Below are 14,679 nucleotides of genomic sequence, written 5' to 3'. Positions count from 1 at the left end.
AATACGCATAGTACTCATTAAAATTTTGCCAGTTATGTCTAAAGATCTTTCAAATTTGTTTAACATCATTGCAAATGATGTTATGATGCCTTGGAAACCTGTTTCTTCTCATAAACATTTCAGACTAAAGTGTCCCAGGTTTTGACTGCTCTATGAAATTCTCCACAGTGACTCAAACTTATGCATGATGAGGGGAAAACCACAACAGATCTTTTAAACAGGTTTGAACCATACCCAGACAGCCTGGACAACTTCCCCCACATTATGTCTGACATTGTTCTGTCAAAAGAATGGGTACTTTGGTACCAAGTGAATACTGCAATTTAAAAAATTGAACAATACCAGCATTTCTGTAGTAACAGTTACACTAAGCACCGGGAACTTGGTACCTGCTGACAGGCGGCTGCTTTCCTAAGCGCTCTGTGCATCAAGAGCATCAAAGGTTTCTATTTACATCATGTTTTGACTGTAGCCAATCACAGACATTTCTGTTGAGTGCTTGAACGCATTGGCCACTTGGTGGCCACTCAAAGGTGTTTAAGTTAATCAGCGCAGCATCCACTCAGTAATGCACAAAATGCTGTTTTTGTTCATCGAAAGCTTGTTGCATTGTAAGCTCATTGCAGTTTTGCACACTATTGGATACTTTCATAACCAACAACTAATAGACCTGCCACTATGTAATGTGTAATGTGTCTCTTTGTTCCTCATTTTATTACAGTTTTTCTGAATTGCTAAAACACTAAATCCCATTCTCTGAACCAAATTCTCAATAGCCTAAATCTACTATTTGCCTGCAGCACCCTCAGCAATACATCCTGCTAACTTGTCAAGCGAGAACTCCAAATTGATTTTCTGACAGTGTAACTGAAGAGAACAATACACTATTAAATGAGAACCCTTTCAATCCTGAAACTAACCCATTAGTATGTTTACTAAAGTTATGAAATGCTTATCGGTAATCAGCATGTTATACTTTGTGTATAACTTTGCGTAACAAGCTTCCAGGCATACATTTCTGCAGCACTGGGATCAATCTAATTAAATTCATTTATTCACATGTGAATGCTAATAGTTAATATCTTAGCCATTTTTATTATTTTTTTCAAATCACAATCATCCTCATCAACAATTAATTACTGATTAAAAGGCCAGGAATTAGTTCAGGAATCTCTTTTCATTTAAACATTATAATAAGAAGAAAAGTATGATTCAACTATCCCACAGACAGAATAATCCCATGGAGGTCCTCTGGGTAAAAAAAAAACAAAAACAAAAAACAAATACGGAAAAAGAAACATGTGATGAAAAAGGAGAGCCATAAGAATGGGACATAATATTAAATTATGTGGCTAAATTTGACCAATTTCTGGCACCAAAAAACACTGACAATACAATTCTTTCAGAATGTGGTTACTGATTTCTTGACACAGACTCCTTCCTAATCCTGATCTATGAGTTAATAACAGGATAGAAAGTTAATGTGAGTGGAAAGAAAGGAGAGGAGAGGAGAGGAGAGGAGAGGAGAGGAGAGGAGAGGAGAGGAGAGGAGAGGAGAGGAGAGGAGAGGAGAGGAGAGGAGAGGAGAGGAGAGGAGAGGAAACAATGTCAGCTGATTACTATGCACAGCAATGGGCACCTGGTATTAGAAAAAAAGGGAAGGGCAGATTTAGTTTCCACCTTCATAAACCGCCTGTGATATTTACAGAGTTGGCAAATGGAAATATGCCCAGAGCAAGCGGTATAAAATTAAAGTTCTGTAGACATCAACTTGCTTCAAACGTCATTGTGGGGACATGATCCACTAACAATAAAACAAGAGAGCCTAAATCTGTGAGAGCACTGCGTGGGAGTGTGCAAGGGCGTGCGTGTGCTCTGAGGGATGGAAAAGTGCTTGGCTTGAACAAAACGGAGGGACTCAGATGAAAAACTAAGAATCAGCTGGACAAACACACCAACCGTTCTTTCCAATTCCCTCTCCTCTGCTCTGTGCGGGCCACTAGCAGCAACAATAGACTCCTCTCCACCCAGCTGCCGACGGCAGCCAAACTTTCCTCTATTCCAGTAAGAGGAGCGCATTGCATGAGAGGTTCATTTTTCTGAACCCACCACCCTTTTCCATACAGCCTTTGCAAAGTGCAAAGCCATTTCAGATCCTGAAATCTGAGATTTATAATCCAAGACCATCATCTTCAGACCCCGAGTGCCAGTCTGAGGTTTGCGTCACCCTCATTATGATCAGTCCAGACATGGCTGAGAGTTCTTGGTTGAAAAATGACAGTTAGAAAGGAATAAAAACAATGATTGAAGTTGGTGTAGATGGTACTAGCCTTCCTCCTTCAATAAAGTGTGGTGCAAATGATCTGCATTTGAATGTCTGTGGGTCAGAGTGGGCTGACCGTCTGTTTTTGTCAGAGTCATAGACAGTTCCTCTACTCGGCATTCAGACAGCCAGAAGAGTCAAATTACCCAAGCTTACATAACAGACACACACACACACACACACACACACACACACACACACACACACACACACACACACACACACACACACACACACACACACACACACACACACACACACACACACACACACACACACACACACACACACACACACACACACACACACACACACACACACACACAATGCTAATGGAACAAGGCAACAAGCCCTCTGCAGTCAAAGAAAAAAGGACAGATAAATTACAACCATGCTCCGTTTTTCCATCAATTACTTTCCAGTAATTGTTGCGTTTTTGTGACGTTGGCTATTAAACAACTGACATGCTTAAAACGCTAAATCAAATTGAGCATATAGCTCATTGTGCTAAATATTGACTGCTACTCTACAGCAAAAGCCAAAACTGCACTAACATCCCATATGAAAATAGTATTAGTTGTGTCTGACCACACAGAGACTCTTTTAAGGAAAGTTAATTCAGAGAGCCTTGGAAATGAAATAAAAGAAAAAGTTATAGCATTATTAAATATTGCTTGTGTGACTATGATTTATGGATTGTTCAGATTTGGTATATTTTATAGATGACTGTGGATTGCATTTTCTACAAGCATGTAAAATATAACAGTGTCTTGTGGGACGAATGTACACAAATCACTGTTAATGCAATCCGTGTGTCTCATCGGACCCCATTTCAACAGAAGATTAATGTAAGTTTCACGTACAGCAGTAAAATAAGCATGATTTGATGATTTAGTGGAGAAAAAAAATACACCTCACTTAAAACAGCTGGCGGCTGAATTAAGATTCTCTAACCTCTGACTCTTACAAAGATACTAAAATAAATAAACAAATAACATATGATGAAGAGCAGTCATAAAAAAAAAACATACTTTACTATCATCACCAATTATATCACCTATCCCGCAGAGCTCAAAGTTCCAGTAAACTTGTGAGGTGCAAGCAAATGTATTGAATGACATCCAATATTCCATAAAAGCTGTGACCAATGAAAAGAAACATCACCATCACTTAGTCACATAAGTGGACAAATCCTTAAATTAAAAAGGGAAATTTGATGAAAAAAGCCTGAATTGTTCATGACATATTTACTTAAGTAAAGCTTTTTGCCCAAACAAATAATACAACAATATATTCCAAAGCCTCCTCTGTTGACTGTGGGTGTGCTGCACCCACGGTGCCCATTGAATCTCTGCTTTAGCTACGATTACTGCCAATTTTCCTCTCATCCAAATCATCTTGAACCGCTGCATCTGTGTTTATGTGTCTAATGAGTGTTTTTGAATACTCAAAGAAAAGGTCTATTCAAAAAGCATACCCTGGGCAAGGTGCACTGCATATAGAAAGGATTTTATAACCATAAACAGTAAAGCAGCTCAAAAATCTTCTTAAAAACCATTTTAAACATCAACCATATGCATAATATGCCATATGCAGGCAAATTATCCAGTTAGTCTGGACTTTGCTAGCATGGCATGCCCAGGAAAGAGCTGTGGTCCATGACATTGGTTAACTTTCACATCTCTTCAAAATGTTGACGCTATGTAGATGCGAGCAAAAAATAAGTCTGACACCAAAGTTTTAATGATGATAAACTCCCACATATCAGAATTATATGCACGAATGGAGAGATGAATTGACACAGAAGGGTGTGTTTTTTTACCTCCAGTCACGCAATTTCATTTTTGCTGCAATGCCTGTCAGGCTTTGTGAGTCCTCATTAAATGTGATTAACATCCATAGATAAAGTAGTATATTCAGAGCTTTTGCACACTCTTTCTAAAGTAATGGAGTGATGTGCAACCTTTTGATGCTATCCAGGTTATAAAACCCCAATAAGGGCACATTCAGGAAACATAAATGCTTTAATAATGTCTCATAAAATGTAACATGTTTTTAAGGCCACAAGTCCTATGTGGTGTTCACATCTACAAACAGTTTTGGTTTCTATCCATATTGGTCATAAAATAAATCGAGATTTGAATTTAAAATGTCCTGTTACACAACTTTATTTATGACTATGCATCCGAAACCAAACATCAACAGTTCCGCTAAATACAAAATGAGCAACTTTCCCACAGTTTTAAGGAGGACAAAATTACCCACAGGCTTATTTATTTAACTAAATCACATTTAAAGTCTCTTCAGGCTGAGATTCTGTTTTCCCCACAGGAGTTGTTGCGCTTATTGCAGCTGATAAAATAATAAGGCACTAAAATAAAATGTAGAAGCGTCAGCGCCGTGACCTGTTGGACAGGGCCATTTTTAAATATGACACCACACAGAGTTATAAAAAGCTGCAATAGTGTTTGACACTGCAATAGAGTCTGCAAAAAAAGAAAAAGTTTTTTCCTCCCCTTGAGAAAATCACAGCACGCTGCATAGTGTTTCACAAGCCCTTATTAAACACACTCTGGCATCTTCAATTCATTCCCAAACTATTAAAAGCTTTCTTTGCGGTTAGGCCAAAGATTTTGTGCTGTGACTTCCCTACTTCACTTCATTTCAGAGAAACAGTACAGGCAGGCCAAAGTCTGGAGCTTGACTTAGTATTTAACTTAATCTAAATAGAGTTTCTTCTGCTTGCTAGGTTTAAAGAGAAATTAATTCATTATTGTATGACTTTCTTCTGTTGAACACAAAAGGAGACATTTTTAATAAAATACTGGTTGTTTTTTTCCATGCAATGGACTCTAAAAGTATCATAAAAGTATTATACAACAAGTCCACCTGAGTGTCACGCAGTGAATGCAGCAAAAGTTAAAATAAACGGCTGGATCTATTCACAAGCAGTTTCTTTAAAGTCCCCATGAAATCAAAATGGAAGTTTTTTGGCTTTTAGTATGAACATGTTAGCCTTACTGTTATCTATAAGCTAGTGTGCTCCAATGACAAAATTCATATTTAGAAGATATAAGCATTCAAAACTAACAGTCTCTCACTTCTGCCAATATGGATCAATGATTGTGATGACATCACTCTGCACTCTGCACAGATTTTCTGTCCAATCAAATGCTCTCTAGAATCTAAACTGTCCCGCCCCCTGTCACTTGTTTTCATTTTCTACATGGTGAATGGCACATAGTGCACTATGTAGAGGATAGGGAATGATTCAGACAGAGCTTTCCACTGGGGTGAATGAAGTCTGGTTTCACGTTAGTGTCATACAAACCGCCGCAGCGTGCATACAGTGTGCTCCGGTCCAGAGACATGAAAGCACAGAGTGGATCATATGTGCGAGTCGGCGCATAGTACCAAAAAAACGTATCGAACCCATTTAAAAACTGCACAGAATGCTATATTTTAAAGCAATATGGAGGAGATTAGGAGGAGAAACGGTTAGAGATTAGGAGGAAACTACGGCTTTACCGAGCTCAATGGCTCTGGTCGATCTGTGATATAAACAAAATGCTATTGGCTATTTTAAAAAGGGGAGGAGCTGTTTGATATGTCCCGCCCTGTCTTCCTGTTTCAGTGGAAATAACGCCAACACATTGAATAATGCTGCGTGTTTCAAGGCACTTCAGAGGGACTTTAATGAAAACAAACGTAGAAATAACCTCTCAGGAAATCATGAAACAAAAACACGATAAACAGAACAACCACTATTATGAGACAACATCTTACCAAGAACGTGACAAACACAGGGCTATAAATACACAAGCAGACCATTCAAAGGAAATGAGAAATGGGTGCCGAGAATCAACCAAATAATGAATCGCCATATAAACAAATTCAAAGACAGGAAACAGTGCAAAATCAACTCAAAGTCCAACTCAAACTAAACTCAAACACAGATAACACGTGACACTGAGACTTAAAGAACCAAATGAACTACTTGTATATATTTTTTTGAATATAACATATTTTTAAGGTACATTAGGTTGAGTAAATAAGGATGGACATGTTAATTTTTGGGAGAAATTATCTCTTTAAATTCTTCCAGCCATAAATGAGCCGTTAACTTAACTTTCAAATTTACCATTTTTATTCAAGTAAACTGTGCAAGTGTGCCTTCATAAGCTGTTCCAATCCAAAAAAAAAAAGAAAAAAAATTTTGCACAATGACACTGTATCCAAGCCTTATGCATCCCTAAATAATCTTAAAACAACAGACAAGCGTTATGTGATTTGCCACACATATATAATGGTATAGTGTCTTATCTTTACAAAACAGGTAAAATTATTTCACAACACATGGCTAAGACCTAATAACCTTTAACAATAGTGTGTGATGTTCAATTTGATGTTCTTCCAGACTTACCTATTTTTATGTAAAATTTATGTTTTGTTAAAGACTTGAATTCATTACACTACATTCAAATGAGGAATGAAAAGTGTAAAGAGCTTTTTTATCAACCCAACTTCTGAGCACAAGTTTCTTTCCAAGGTGACTGGAAATTAAAACATCCTCCAAAAGCAAATAAATGGCACGGGCCCAGACTAACACATCTGGATCAACAGCTAACCTAAAATAAAACATCTGGATGGAGAATTTGTTGGCCTCTGAGCACCACCAAGGAGGAGTCAATACCACGGCTTGGCATATGTTGGACTGATGACCACAGGTTTAAGAGGAAATAAAAATGCAGATAATTATTACAACATTGTTTGAGTGTACAACACCTGTTTTTCTCTGAGTCTGATATACTTTATTGCTCCCTTTATATTAATGACACTAAAATCTGGTAAATGTGCATTGTTAACCTTGAGGTCAGAACAGTATATTTGTACAATATGTGAGAGACACTGTGTCAGGTGCCTTGACGCTCCCTTGAGTGGGAGATTCCTGAAATCCTTTTAGGCTTATAATGGGATGTATAGCTCAAAATCTCAAATACATCTTCAAAACGGCTGGTGTCACATTGAGAGCTATACTAAACACAAAACAAAATTGTAGAATTTTTTTCCCCTGCAAAAATAATTCCTTTATGAATCTGTGTATCATTTGTTCATTCATTTTTTTTTTTTTTTATGAAAGTAGAAAAATTTGAAAATGGCATTTTTCATTTAAAAACAAACAAACAAACAAACAAACAAACAAGAATTTAGCAATAAAATTAGAAAATTAATAAACAGCTTGAATATTCAATCTCTACATGTGGGCAACATTGGTCAACCAAACATCAAACCGTGTCATCATCAGTTGTTCCTCAGCTATCTGCAACATAATTATATAGAACCAGTACAGAAACAAACTATCTGTGAAATTAGATACTAGTAACACTTCCACGGATATTCCATATCATAGCAAGCAAAGCGTCTCAACTGAAAAAACGCTGCGCCCTCAAAGTGCTCTCAAGCACCCACAACTAGGCATTTGTAGCAGAGCGCCTGCCTTCTTCAGCTGGCTAAAAATGCTTTGGTGGACACTCAGCCTCAGTTTTTACCCAGCAATCCAATCACAATGGAAAAATACCACACAGAACAACCGTCACATTCTGCTTGTACAACGATAACAAACGACAACAACATCTCTTCATCCAAAACTAGTGCCAGAGCAAGTATGTTACATTGTGTCGACATTTTTATATTTAGAAACAAACTAATTGCCAAATCAGATATTAGTAACAATTTTCAGGTAAGAGCGGGCATGGCAATTTGTAATTTTAATGTGTCTGGCTGCCTGTGTCATTAGCTTTCAGTTATATCTAGCTGTACAAAACAGCTTGTTATGTTTGATATTGCAATCTGATATTTCTTGCCATTTTATTTTATTATGTTGTCTTAATTATAAACACGCTGGTTTATAGTGCAAACAGTTTACTGCTCTTACATATTTGTCTCATTATTTCGCTATAGCGGCTAATAAATCGGAAGTCTCGCACATTCACAGAAATCACCCTACTTCTGTGTTGAAAAATAAGGTGGATAGTGTGTCTAAAAAAAAAAACAAAAAAATACAGCTGCACCGCACCCACAGCAAGGCGTTTTCAGGAGAGCGCTGGCGTTTTCAGCTGGGTAAAAACGCTTTAGTGGACTGGACACATGGCCTTATTCATTTCATGCTAAATTAATTCATCATGTCTAAATTTAACATATCCTGCAGCCTCAATTAAAATTTCTGGTACAAGAACCACAGGATTGCAAACCCTATAACACATGGGATTGTAAACATGCAGCACATTTAAATAATTCTCTATATATTTATTAAAAAAAAATTAAAAACGACTCTAGAGCCAACACAGCAAAAAAATTCAGCTGCTCAAAACACATAGCGCTCTACAAGGAAACACATATTTTCATCACAAAAGTTCTATAAACTGCCTTAAAGATTCTTTTTTGCCTTCTGATTAGAATACCTTCATAAAAAGACAATCATCCCACACAGACAACTCTGACTTCTACTCGGGATAAAGCAAAAAAAAAAAATCAGAATGTGCCAGTATATCACTGTGGTTGGAAAATAAGGTTTCTGAGTAACTGGAGGGTATTTACATCCATCACAGAATGGTAAACCATTCAACATCTTACCACTAGGAAATAAGTTCTTCTTAAATAAGTCCTGTGATTCAGTGCTTCACATTCTGTACAGCAAATCAACTATAGTACATGCAAATTCACAGGATAGGAAGATGCTTCGGGGCCTCCAACACAAATGGATTTTTCAATTATTCTGGAATCTGCAGTGCACTAAAACTTAACTTAATAAAATTATTTATTATTACCTCACAATGTTCCATTGCTGGATACTTGCATGTGGAAATAACATCATAAAAACACCCCATCATGAACAAGTACACCAACTGAAACTGCCAATGCTACATCTTATTTCTCTCATCAGCCTCTCGCTTTAGGGTAAGGTTCCACAATTTTACTAGGAGGAAAGGAATTTCAACAACTCTGCCAATTTCAATGATTTGTTACAGATAAACATTGGCCTGGAATTGGGTAACGTTAAATATTGCAGAGATTATTAACATAATATGCTATACAACACATTGGCTTCAAACCACAACGTGTTGTAATCATCCAAAGGTCAGAGTACATCTTCGTAGCTAGTACTAGGGCAATAAGTTAAATAAGTCAAAAGTATACTATACAGCTTCCATAAATTGCAAGGTACACTGCAGTGCGATTCTAATTGGATAAAAAAACCCAGAGAGTCCCAAATTTCATATATCTCCAAGGTGTATAGGGATTAAAGACAACACTGTGACAAGTCCCTGAATGACCCACCTAGCTCTAGGCAAAACTTCTGAGCGTTGTCAGATCTGCTTCTGTGTCTTGTGCTCTGTGGGACTTTCATGTTGTAGTTTCCTGTGGCCAGGTCTTAGTTTTGTAGTCTTTTCCATTTTCATTAGTCTGCTCCAGGTATGTCATTTTGCCTTGTTAAGCTCGTTTACCTCTCTGTTTAAATAGCCCTTGATTTCTCTGGTTCTTTGTTGGTCGTTGTTTGATGTCATGCAGGTGTCTCCAGTTCCCTGTGTTTTCTTTGTTTTTCTCAGTGTTATTTTGTTTCTGACTTATGTTATGATTGTTTATTTTCATTAAAATCTCCCTGCATTTGGATCCCTCATCTCTGCCTGCCGTCTTTGATTCCCCCGTCCCGTGACAGAATGACCGACCCATAATGGATCCAGCAGGGAGAATTACGTGTCTCCATCAAGGAGATCGCTGCATTGAGGATTATGCTCTGGATTTGATTGAGTTGGTTAATTTGAGCAACATGAGCAAGGAATGCCTGATGATATTCTTTCAGGGAGGGCTGTCTGAACCGCTCAGCTCACTCATTCCTTTTTTGGGACCTTAACTGGACACTCGAGTATTAAATCTATCGTGCAATGCAGCTGAGCGGCTCTGCACTTACTGTGGGAGTTGCGGAGGAGGAACGCATCATGGCCGCCAGGCCAGAGCTTCCAGCCGTCATGGACGCCAAGTCAGAGCTTCCAGCCGTCATGGCCACCAAGTCAGAGTTCCCGGTAGCCATGATCGTTGCTGATGAAGACATTAGGGCGGTCCATAGGTATTTGAGACTGGCGTCGAGCCTGGAAGACACGCAGTTTTGTTTGGTGCGAGCAGCTGGCATCTCTGCAGTGGGGTCAAGTCTGGGGGTTTCAGCCAGGATGGCCGCCACGCCTAAGCCCTCGGTCAAAATGGCTGCCGCCTTCCCAGAGGCCTTCCCTGAGCCCGCTGCCGGCCCGGAGTCCTTCCCTGAGCCTGCTGCCTTCCCTGAGCCTACTGCCGGCCCGGAGTCCTTCCCTGAGCCCGCTGCTGGCCCGGAGTCCTTCCCTGAGCCCGCTGCTGACCCGGAGGCCTTCCCAGAGCCTGCTGCCTTCCCTGAGCCTACTGCCGGCCCGGAGTCCTTCCCTGAGCCCGCTGCTGGCCCGGAGGCCTTCCCAGAGCCTGCTGCCTTCCCTGAGCCTACTGCCGGCCCGGAGTCCTTCCCTGAGCCCGCTGCTGGCCCGGAGTCCTTCCCTGAGCCTGCTGCCTTCCCTGAGCCCGCTGCCGGCCCGGAGGCCTTCCCAGAGCCCGCTGCCGGCACGGAGGCCTTCCCAGAGTCCGCTACATTCCCAGAGGCATTCCCCGAGCCCGCTGCCAGCCCAGGGGCCTTCCAAGAGCCCGCTACCAGCCCGGAGGCCTTGCCTGAGCTGAGACTGATTGTGTCGAGACTGATCTGGGGAAGACTACAAAAAATCTCTGCATTGAAGGTTCAGAGGAGATAATAGATAATGGAGGCCACAAATGAAGGTTCACATGTAGCCTCCATAATCCTTAATGGAAGTAGTTTGTAGTAACCAGGACTCTTCCTAGAGCTGGCCTCCTTGCTAAACTGAGCAATCAATGGAGAAGGGCCTTGGTTAGTCATGACCAAGAAGCTGATGGTCACTCTAGTTGAGCTCCATGATCATATATGGAGATGGGAGAAACTTACAAAAGGACAAACATCACTGCAACATTTCACCGATCTGGGTTTTATGCCAGAGTGGCCAAACTCAAGCCTCTCCTCAGTGAAGACACATGAAAACCCACCTGAAATTTTAAAACAAAACAAAAAAAGCACCTAAAGGACAGTGAGAAACAAGATTTTCTGGTCTGATGAGCCTCAGTTCCAAGCATCATGTATGGAGGAAACCAGGCACTGCTTATCACCTGCACAATACCATCCCCACAATAAAGTGTGGTGGTAGCAGCATCATGCTGTGGGGGTGTTTTTCAGTGGCAGGGACTGGGGGACTAAACACAGCAAAATATAGGGATAGCTTTAATGAAAACCTAATCCGGAGCATCCACAACATCGGACTGGGCAGAAGTTTCACCTTCCAACAGGACTATGACCCTAAACGCACAGCTAAGACAATGCAAAAGTGGCATATGGACAACTCTGTGAATGTCCAGTAACCCAGAGCCAAGACTTAAACCCAATTGAACATCTCTGGAGAAACCTGAAAATGGCAGTCCACTGACAGTCCCCTTCCAACATGATGGAGCTTGAGAGGATCTGAGGAGAAGAATGCAGAATGCAAAATCCCCAAATGCAGATTCACATTAAAGCCAGAGAAGAACTGTTGGGCATCTCCGAGCAACACACAGTGGTGCTTCATTTTTTAATTAATCCGCGTTTTGGGAGAATCAATCGGATGAACCAATGATTCAAATGGCCCATTCATAAAGCGTCCCATTTACTTCATTCCTGAATGAATCAGCCATTTGAACGAATCGAATGAATGAATGACTCAGTGACTTACTCATTTAGACATTTACCACCACCTACTGGCAGTTTCAGTTTCTTATGTAGTGTATTCTTTCATTAAAAAAAATTATTTCATATTTCCATGATTAAAAAAAAACATTAAAGATAGTTCTCTGTCATCATTTACTCACCCTCATGGCCAATGAAGCCTAAAAACATATGTGTAATAAATAATATGTTGAATGAAATAAATTCTTTTTTTCTAAAGCTACTTTTTGTAATGTCTATTTGATGCTTTCTTCATTTAACACAATGACTTTAAATTATCTTTTGGGGGTAATTTCTCAGCCAAATTTAATGTGCAATTAATTGGCGATCAATTAGATTAATGAATTGCAACATCGTGTAATTAATTAGATTTTTTTTAAATGTAATCGCTTGACAGCCCTAATAATATGTATACTTTACTCAGGAATACACTGCTGTTTTGTCTGTGTGTGAGAGATTCAAGGAAATAATGCCGAGCAGCACCTCACACTGCGTATTTCACGTTGTTGTGATTAGCGCTCTAATCTGAGATTTCTGCTCCACCCTGGTGGTCCGTTTGACACATTTAACACCCATGAGGAAGTCTTTGTGTGAGTGTAAATACAAAAAAGAGATTGGCTTCAAAGAGAAGGAGGAAGAAATTGTTGTTGTTTTTTAGCCAATGTGAGCAATCTTTAATAATCTTTATAGGCCTATTTTACTATATTATATTATATTATATTATATTATATTATATTATATTATATTATATTATATTATATTATATTATATTATATTATATTATCAGCCATAATACAAAAAGAATGAATTACTGACCAGAATATGAATATCAAAATATGCATCCAAACTTCAAATTAGACATTTTTAAAATGACTACAAACTGCTTATGCTCAACATTATGCAAAATTATTTCGTAAATGCACAAACAACAGCAGAAGTTTAATTAACCAGTTTAAAAGGCATACAGTAGTTTCAGTTATCATTTATTGACACTCATGTCATTCCAAACCTGTATGACTTTCTTTCTTCTGTGGAAAACAAAAGAAGATATTGTTTAAAAAAAAGTGTCTTTGTGCTCCACAGAAGAAAGTAATAGGTTTGAACAACACAAGGGTGAGTAAATCAGAATGTTAATTATTGGTGAACTAGCCCTTTAACATGTAAAACAAACACTGGGTCCAAATTTTAAAAATCTAATAATAATATTATCAATATAACCAAGTGCACCAAAATACCGTAGTTTGATTGGATCTACAGTCTCTAACCTCATCAACAAACTTTTCTCTTTCATTTTATTCCTTTCATTTATCTTGCTATCTTAACGATGCACAATTATACGGTTAGTTGGGTTGCATTTTTGGGTTGCAACCCACCAGTTCAGAACCCCTGTCCTAACATCAGAGGTAATGAGTCTGCTAGGCATTCTTTCCAAATACTTTGCATTTAGGGAGATTGCGGAAGGCTCTCATGTAACGTTGAGGTTGTGGAATGCTCTAAAATTTCCCCTCATTTGAGGATCCTAGGAAATCCCTCAAAATAATTCACTGAAAACAATGAAAAAACTTGAAAAGCATTCTTATATTTGATCATGTCCAGACCACAAAGTACAGCGGTGAGGGGAAAAAAAAGCAAAAAAAGAGGCATAATTTGAGAGATAAAATGGGTGATAATGGCTGCTAATCACATTGAACCAGGACAGGAAGCAAAGAGCGATAACAATCTCACAACATATGCCAAGCTCGTCAATGAACTAAAGGTTATGCTTATTTAAACTGGCATATACTTCAAGGAGTCAAAAATCTGACAGCATAGACTCCAAATTCCACCATACAATACAATTTCTGTTACGACAGGATGTATATTCAACTTTCCAGACAGATGTTTCAACTTTCCTAGAGGCATTCAGTTTCATTTTCCTTGAGGCAAGATATTTGATGATTTGTAGAACAATTCAAAAGCAGAGTGACAATGCCAGGACCTAAAAGATAAGCTGCCGGATGGATGGATGCGTTTGCTAAAGGAACGTGTTGAAGGAGAAAGAGCTTAACTATAAAAACAAATTAAATTATGTTCAGCAGTCTTCTTACCTAGGTCTCCTGAAGGTAAGGCCGTATTGCTGGCACGCTAGGCCGACAGTAGGCGTGTACACAATGGGCATGAATCTCTCTACGTCTGAGATCAAGACCCGGTAGAACAGCTTCTCGTTACGGTCCTGAAGGCCCATCAGAAATACGTATCTGTAAGAAAGTAGAACATGCATTAAAGGACATTTTATATTCAGCAGATACTAAAGTAAAGGACAATAAAAATGCAACTAAAGCTAGAAAGCAGGACAGACACAGGGTATGGTGAGTAGCTTCAGGACCTCCTGAGATTATACTGCTCCATATTTAAGGGAGGATTACCCAAACCTACCCAACCGAACCATTTAAAGCTGGCGTAACAGCTTTAGATTTTATTATGGTCATGTTGATGTTAAAGTGTCCTGCCAAAATGTAGCTGTTCAAAACAGTGA

At 39.1% G+C, this 14,679-nt stretch overlaps 1 protein-coding gene across 1 annotated transcript in view; it reads right to left on the bottom strand.

Moving 5' to 3' along the window:
- The window catches only part of me1 (malic enzyme 1, NADP(+)-dependent, cytosolic), a 90,044-nt gene that overhangs the window by 39,775 nt on the left and 35,590 nt on the right, over nt 1–14,679 (bottom strand). Inside the window, exon 3 of the mRNA XM_082149403.1 lies at nt 14,252–14,401. Coding sequence (XP_082005529.1) covers nt 14,252–14,401 — 150 coding nt within the window. The remainder of the gene's footprint in view (nt 1–14,251; nt 14,402–14,679) is intronic.

The sequence above is a fragment of the Leuciscus leuciscus genome, assembly GCF_965113295.1.
Source record: "Leuciscus leuciscus genome assembly, chromosome: 20".
Classification (NCBI taxonomy): Eukaryota; Metazoa; Chordata; class Actinopteri; order Cypriniformes; family Leuciscidae; genus Leuciscus; species Leuciscus leuciscus.
Note: the sequence above shows the minus strand (reverse complement) of the source record. Positions and strands in the feature narration are given on the sequence as shown.